This window comes from Herpailurus yagouaroundi, unplaced genomic scaffold, assembly GCF_014898765.1.
Source record: "Herpailurus yagouaroundi ecotype Mexico unplaced genomic scaffold, PumYag 77, whole genome shotgun sequence".
Lineage (NCBI taxonomy): Eukaryota > Metazoa > Chordata > Mammalia > Carnivora > Felidae > Herpailurus > Herpailurus yagouaroundi.
In genome coordinates this window covers 23,207,172-23,214,986 of record NW_024412388.1, presented here as the reverse complement: position 1 = coordinate 23,214,986, position 7,815 = coordinate 23,207,172, and the positions used below count along the sequence as shown (strand labels likewise).

At 59.4% G+C, this 7,815-nt stretch overlaps 1 protein-coding gene across 1 annotated transcript in view; it reads left to right on the top strand.

The window, feature by feature from the left end:
* Window positions 1-3,740, top strand: part of MATN1 (matrilin 1) — a 12,784-nt gene extending 9,044 nt beyond the window's left edge. Inside the window, exons 4-8 of the mRNA XM_040471536.1 lie at window positions 364-489; window positions 949-1,365; window positions 2,160-2,312; window positions 3,088-3,205; window positions 3,686-3,740. Of these exons, the coding sequence (XP_040327470.1) occupies window positions 364-489; window positions 949-1,365; window positions 2,160-2,312; window positions 3,088-3,205; window positions 3,686-3,740 (869 nt within the window). The remainder of the gene's footprint in view (window positions 1-363; window positions 490-948; window positions 1,366-2,159; window positions 2,313-3,087; window positions 3,206-3,685) is intronic.
* The last annotated feature ends 4,075 nt before the right edge of the window (window positions 3,741-7,815 follow it).

Here is a 7,815-nt window from a genome sequence, read left to right as displayed (position 1 = left end):
CATTGGGGAGGGGCTGGACAGCGGGATTGAGTCCAGGTCGGGGGCGGGGGGGAGGGGGGGCAGGTCAGGGCGGGGTCGGACGGGGATGGACAGAGCCAAGGCTGAGCGTCTGGGCAGCCAGGGCAGGGGGCGGGGCGGTGTGGGGGCGTGGCTGGAGAGTCAATGGGGGAGGGGCTGGACCAGATGGGGCTCAGAGAGTCCGCATAGGGGCGGCCAGTGGTTCGGGTCCTGGACGGAGGGCCTGGGACTTGGACCTCACCTAGTTGGGGGCCTCAGTTTCTCTGGGTGTGTGAAGGGCCATCCTGGCCGAGATGTCCAAGGCCCTGTGACTATGAGATTCTGAGTCTCCTCCTGTCCCCACAGTGGTGTCAGACCTGTGTGTCACAGGAGACCACGACTGTGAGCAGGTGTGCCTCAGCTCCCCGGGCTCCTACACCTGCGCCTGTCGGGAGGGCTTCGCCTTGAACAGTGATGGCAAGACCTGCAACGGTCAGTGGGCTGGAGGCAGGCAAGCCCCGGGGGAGGGTGGGGAGGGGAGGGGCTGGGGCTTGGCCACCCTCTAGGTAGCCCCTCGGAGCCTCCTCTCTGCCCTTTGTTCCTGGACCAATCTGCGAAGGCGAGCGATGCCTTCCAGAACTTGGGGTCTGCAGAAAGTTATCTTCTGACTGTGGCCCTCTTTCTGTCGCGGTGGGTGGCGGGTTTAGTAATGGTGGAAGGAGTTACAGAGTCTTGAGTTCAAATCTTGGTGCCGCGACTTTTGGAGCTGCAGTTTGCAATGCTACGTGAGACGAGGCCAGGAGCCTTGGCTTTCTACAGGGAGTTCTGAGGACGCGATGGGACGGGATAATGCCCGGGACAGAGCTTGGTGTGTGAGGGGTACCCGACCCAGCGGTCGGGAGGAACAAGCGGTCCCTAAGCTTCGCCTCCTCTCCTTTCTGCCCTTCCCAGTATGCAACGGCCGTGGTGGCAGTTCGGCCACTGACTTGGTCTTTCTCATCGATGGATCCAAAAGCGTGCGGCCGGAGAACTTTGAGCTGGTGAAGAAGTTCATCAATCAGATCGTGGACACGCTGGACGTGTCGGACAAACTGGCCCAAGTGGGGCTGGTGCAGTACTCCAGCTCCGTCCGCCAGGAGTTCCCGCTGGGCCGCTTCCACACGAAGAAGGACATTAAGGCGGCTGTGCGGAACATGTCTTACATGGAGAAGGGCACCATGACCGGGGCTGCCCTCAAATACCTCATTGACAATTCCTTCACCGTGTCCAGCGGGGCGAGGCCCGGTGCCCAGAAGGTGGGCATCGTCTTCACTGACGGCCGGAGCCAGGACTACATTAATGATGCTGCCAAGAAGGCCAAGGACCTTGGTAGGTGCTGTCTGGACCCTGAACACCACTGATGGCCAGGAGGACAAATATGGAACAGCTCGACTGTAGTTTGTCTGTTCTGCTCGCTGCCCTCAACCCAGGTTCAACGTGAACGAGGGGGGATCGGTTTGCCCAACTCTTTCTTTCTTTCTTTTTTTAAAGTTTATTCATTTTTGAGAGACAGAGAGAGAGAGAGAGTGAGCGGGGGTGGGGCAGAGAGAGAGGGAGACAGAATCCGAGCTGTCAGCACAGAGCCAGATGCGGGGCTCGAACTCACAAACCGCGAGGTCATGACCCGAGCCGAAGTCGGACGCTTAACCCACTGAGCCACCCAGGCGCTCCTACCTCTTTCTTATACTGATGAGAAAACGGAGGCCCCAGAAAAGCAAGCAGCTGGTTCTGATGGTTCTTATGTAGGTGGGGCTGGGAAATTTTCCAGCTGAATGTTCCCAAGGACACACGAACTGTTGGAAGGTAGCCCCACTTTGGGACAAGCCTGAGTCTCAGTTTTATCGCCGATTTAATGAGAGTGATAATAGCCACCAGGTGGACACTTGTGGGGCGTATGCACTTATAAAGCTCCCAGTACAGGGAATCAGTGCAGGTCTGACAGGTAGCAGAATCTCAACGGATGCTGTCTTTGTCCCGCAATTCCTACCGTCCTCTGTGCCTGCAATTCCAGAAGCTGCCACCAGGAGGTGTCTGTGTTGATTGCGCGGGCATTCCCCAGCAGGCTCAGCCGTGGCTGCCCCGTCCCCCATGGCCACTGTCACTCATCCTGTTCCTCTCGGCAGGCTTTAAGATGTTTGCTGTGGGTGTGGGCAATGCCGTGGAGGACGAGCTGAGGGAAATCGCCTCAGAGCCCGTGGCCGAACACTACTTCTACACGGCTGACTTCAAGACCATCGACCAGATCGGCAAGAAGTTGCAGAAGAAGATCTGTGTGGGTTAGTGAGGCCAGAGATGGCACTGATGGTCGGGGCGGGGGGCGGGGCGCCCAGGGGGAGATCCTGGAGCCATCCTGGAACCGGCTACAGCAGGGGCCGGCGGGGGGGGGGGCACCAAGAATTGGCAGGACCACGAGGAAGGCTGGTCAGTCTCACTTCAGCAACCAGCAGACATATTTTGATCCTACTTGGTAGGATATGATCATTCCCATTTGACGGACAGGAAAGCCAAGCCTGGGGGTGGGGAGCGGGCAATCATGAATAACCAGAGGAGCTAGGAGTTGAACCCTACTACCTCCTCTGATCCTCCCATGGTAGAGGATATGGTTTCCAGAGCCAGACCTACCTGCCTGGGTTTCCGTGTTTGCTCTGACTCTAGCTAGCTGTTGGGCCATGGACAAGTTGTTTCACTTCCCGGCTTCTTCGTTTGTGAAATGGGACTCATGCTTTCAAACCTCAAGTGTTGGGCGAAGTCGCCAAGGGGATATAGAGGCTCCCAGGGGCAGTGTCCTGCACATAGTAGGTGACCAGCGTGGAGGTGTTATTGTTGGAGGTTTTCCTCAGGGCTCTGAGGGATTGGGGAGACGTTCAGGGTCACTCCTGGGAGTTCGGCCTCAGAACCCTACACGCCTCTCTGTCTTCTCAGATCTCTCGGAGCCCACACTCCCCCAAGACTCCCTTGTCCTGGCCCTGGGTCGTGTCTGCCCTGTGCCCCCCTGCCTCATCACCACTCACCACCCCCCCCTTCTCTCCTCCTACTTCCCGTCCACTCCAGAGGAAGACCCGTGTGCCTGCGAGTCCCTTGTGAAATTCCAGACCACGGTGGAGGGGTTGCTGCAGGCCCTGACCAGGAAACATATCCTTTCCCAGAGGCCACTGCAGGGGGCAGGGGGGTGGGGCAGGGCACCGCGCAGAGGGGAGAGGGGGCCTCGCCCCTGTGTGAGGGGTGGTGGCGGTGGCTCTGCCTTGCCTGCCTCCTTCTGGAGCCGGGCTGGACTCTGGCCAGATGGGCTGGCACCAGCTTTGGGACTGCTCCTGTCGGAAGCAGAGGCTCCTAGAAGGTCAACAGAGAAACTGAGGCAGAAACCAAGCTCTGGAGACTAGACACGCATACAGAGTCCTAGCCTTCCTGGGGAAAGCATGGTACTCGGGGACTCCCCATTTCTCAGGTTTTCTGTGACACGACTACCACCGGTCTCGGCTCAGATAGGGCCGGGCCAGGAACAGCAACCCCTGCTCGGTCAGGGTGAGGTGGGATCCCGGGTGGGGGGCCCAGTAGGCCTAAAGCTACAGGAAGCGGGGTCCCGAGTGTAGACACCACAGCCGTGTCACTACCCCGTGCTGGTCAGCCTGTGTCTCTCCTTAACCCCGAGTCCACTGGAAGCTGTGAGTAAGCGGCTGGCCGTCCTGGAGAACAGAGTCGTCTAAGGCTGCCTGTCCCCGCCACGGCCTCTGTGTCTGCCCCCCCCCGCCCACCCCAAGCACAGCCCGCGGAGTCTTGCGTGTGTCCCTAGAGCCCGGGTTTAGTTTAGCTTTGCTGTTTCAGTGAGGGGGGTGGTTGGGGAGGGACAGGCCCTGAGGGCACCAGGCCTCCCCCTCCTCCACCAGCCCTGCTGGGTGTGTGTGTGTGTGTGTGTGTGTGTGTGCACCTGAGGGCGGGTGTGTATCTGGAGCAGGGATGCGTGTGTGTTATGAGCGAGAACACAGGGGTGAGTGTGAGAGGGACTGGGTTTGCATTTTTTGTTTTTCCAATCCAAAGCTTAATATATTCCTATTTTTTTTTTAGTTAACCCTTTCTTGACTGCGAGTGCTGTGAATCTCTTTTCTGAGTTTTTGACCCCCTCCTGAAGAGCAATTAAATATGACTTAAGTTAAGCCCTGAACGAGGCCAGGGGCGGCGTGGTCATTTGGGGAGCGGGACAAAGGAGTGGCGAGGGCGGCCGGGTGAGGGGGGGCCATTGCAGGGTGGCCACCGTGGCGGTCACAGTGGTGGAGGCGGCCGTGTTCGTCCTGCCCGCACAGGGTCTCGCTTCCTCCTCCAGCAGCCCTGCCTGGAACGGACTTGAGTCACCCCCATGGCACAGATGGGAAAGCTGTGTCACTGGGAGAGCGTCAGCTGAGCGTCAGTTGGAGAGAGAGGACTTGAATCTAGGACTGCAAGACATCAAAGAGAAAGAAGAATGATGGCACCAGAGGGTTCATTCATTCATTCATTCATGCAGACCGCAAACACAGAGCACATGCCCATGTCAGGCAGTGGGGAGATGGGGGCCTGGGAGACAGACACAGTCCCTGCCCCTCAGGGACTTACAGTTGAGTAGAGCGCCCTGTCACCCTCAGGGCGCTGGAGAAAGAGTGGGTTTAGGTTGTACCAGGAGCCCATGGGCTGAGTGTGCGTGTGTGTGTGTGTGTGTGTGTGTGTGTGTGTGTCTGTGTGTGAGTTAGAGATGGCGGGAGGGTCCCAGCTGCGCCTGGGCTGGCCTTGGGTGCCCCCTGACCCCCCACACCCATGTTGGAGTCCTCTTCGGGGTCTCCTTGTACTTCAACAGCTTTGCCTCCGTCCCCAGCATGGGCGGTGACACCCCCGCCTCAGGGACAGCACAGGAGAAAGACTCCCCTCTTCCACGTGCCCCTACAGCCCTGCCCGGATCTGTCGGCCTCTCCCAGGTCCCTCTGGAGCCATGCTCCATCCCCCACCCCATGCAATCTCAACCCCTTGTCTCCCAGAGGGGGAGCTTGGGTGACTTTCGGCACCCACTCCTGTGTAATGGCCCAATTTTGGTGTTACTGCTCGATTCACACTTGAGAGCATGTAAAAGGCCCTTATGAGACTCAGGCCGTCCCGAGCGGTCTTCCTGAGAGGCAGTTCAAGCAGGCAGAAGTACACCACCACACCCCCGACACTTAGTGGCTTACAACCACCTGCTATTGGCGTGGTCCTGTGGGTTGGCTGGGCTCATCTGGTTGGTTCTCCTGCTCCACCTGGTGGTGACTGGGGCCACCCTCCTTTGGGTCTCGACCAGGCTGCGGCCTCCAGCACGGCCCGCTCACCTGTGCCGGGCCCACTCGCGTGACCGCTGCCCGGGGAGGCCCGGCTGCGAGGCTGGGCCTCTCTCTCGGTCTCTCTCCACGTAGTTTCAGGGCCTTGCCTTCGCCCACAGTCTGTCCAGCAGGGGAACGCGGCTTCTTACGTGGCAGCTCAGGGCTTCCAAAAGCTTTTTAGGTTTATGGCCCCACTTTGGCACTGTGTGACTTTGGAGGCACTTTTTTTTTTTTTAATGTTTATTTATTTTTGAGAGAGAGAGAGAGAGAGAGAGAGAGAGAGAGAGAGACAGAGTGTCAGCACGGGAGGGGCGGAGTGGGAGACACAGAATCCGAAGCAGGCTCCAGGCTCCGAGCTGTCAGCACAGAGCCCGATGCGGGGCTCGAACCCACAAACTGTGAGATCATGACCTGAGCCGAAGTCAGACGCTCAACTGGCTGAGCCACCAGCACTTTTTTGATCGAAGCAGTTTCAGGCCAGCCCAAATGCAGGGGGGCGGGGGGAGGCACATGCCATTTCTCCATGGGGAGAGAGCAGGGAAGAATTTGTGGCCACCTGCAATCCATAGCAGGGTCGCACTCTCTGGCGCCCTCCTCGGGCTCCATTCCCTGCCTTGGCTATTCACAGGACACCCAGGAAACCCTCTCATCAATGTTAGACACGGCTGAACCCGTTTCTGTTCCATGCAATGCGAGAGAGCCCTGACTCAGCTGATCATTCACCTCTGTCTCCTACCCACGGGGTGGCCTTGGTGTCCTGGGCTCACTCTTCAGTTCCAGGACCACCCTGGGCTCCGGGCCCGTGCCTCAGCTGCCTGGCAACTTGGCAGGGCCCTTCGCCCCTCTGGGTCCCCCGTCCACATCCAAGGGGAAGGATGCCGGTGTCGCCTCGCGGGCGCTGCAAGGTGGAAATGAGAAGATGCGTGGAGAGCACCCAGAACAGTGCCCACCCACCCCTTGCATCCAGAGTGCCTCCAGGGGGTGGTTCCCTGGCCTCAGGGACACATTCAAACCTGCCAGTTCCTGAGCACCTGCCTTGTTCCCATCTGGCACCCATGTTCCTCAAAACACTGCAGCCACTTGGCCTCCGGTGGTGGTGCCACTTGGGACACCCGTTCCCTGCTGGGAGACGGCCCCAGAGCGCACACGATGGCTCTGGCCCAGCTGTGTCACATTAATGGGTACCCATCCTCCAGCTCCGCCAGGGGGCAGACAAGGACAGCCTTGCCTCTGGCCTGAGTGCTCCAGGGCTCAGGGAGGTGAGGTGTGGAGGGTGGGGTGAGCCTGCAAGGCCCTGGGGACAGCCAGCCAGCTCCCTCCTTTAGTTCTGCAGCAAGCGATTGCCCAGCCCCACAACCAGGCCCTCTTCCAGGCCCCAGGGGTAGAACGGAGCCCAGAAACAGACACCAGTCCCTGCGCTCCTGGGCCGACATTCCAGCCTCACGGCATTTCTCCCTCTATGAGCCTGGACAAGCCATCCCATCTCCCCGGGAGCCTTAGCTCCTCATCCGTTACACGGAGAGATGATCCAGAAACCAAGAGTAAACCAGGAGACTCTCCGAGGGGACGAATGGTGTCACTCAAGGACCAGAAGCTGTCAACACTTCCTTGATGAAGTCAGACAAGACAGAAGAGCGCCCCGGCACCTGTCTGGCCTGGCAGAGACCAAGCATCGGTCTCGGAGCCTCCAGGAACCGCCCCCTGGGGAAGCGACAGCGGAGGGCTTAGTGGCTCCGTCTTTGGGGTCAACGGTCCTGGTGTGAGTCCCCAAGGCTCCTTGCCTGGGACAGACTCCTTCATTTTCTGACTTCAGCTTCCTCACCAGTAAACAGGGCAACCGCACCCTCCTCACAAGTGGTCGTGCTGAGGGCTCTCGGACGGAGGGCTTGGCGTAGTGGTGGCCAGCCCTGCGGGGCTCCCCGGGAGAGGTGGCTTTGCAGGGATCTGTGGGCTGTGCCTGCAGGGGAAATCTGGAAGTGAGGAGCGTGTGGAGGGAGGTGGTGCTGAAAAGGGGCCCGTGACTCCGGGAGGGAGGCGCAGGGACGGTGAAGTCAGGCTGCGGGGCCCTAAGGGCAGTTCCGGTCTTAGCCTGCCCTCCTCCCTCTTTCCTTCCTCCCCTCCTTCCCTCCCCATTTACTGAGCATCGCCAAAGGACAGAGCATGGACCGGGCACTCAGGATAAAATGGAAAATGCCCGATGATCTCTGGCCTCGTGGTGCTCCCAGTCTAGAGAGGCAGGCAGACACTGGACAGAAAGCCTCCCGGGGAATCCGGCTGTGGTAGCCGGCTGAGGACTTAGTGTGCCTTATCAAGGGACCTTTCTTGAGAGCAAGGTGAACTTAGCTTTGCTGCCCGGGACAGGGAATGTTAAGCCCTGGGCACATAGTAGGTGCTCAGCAGATCCCAGCGGCCAATATCTTCCCCGGTCATCCTCTCAGTGGTCAGCAGGCCACAGCTCGGC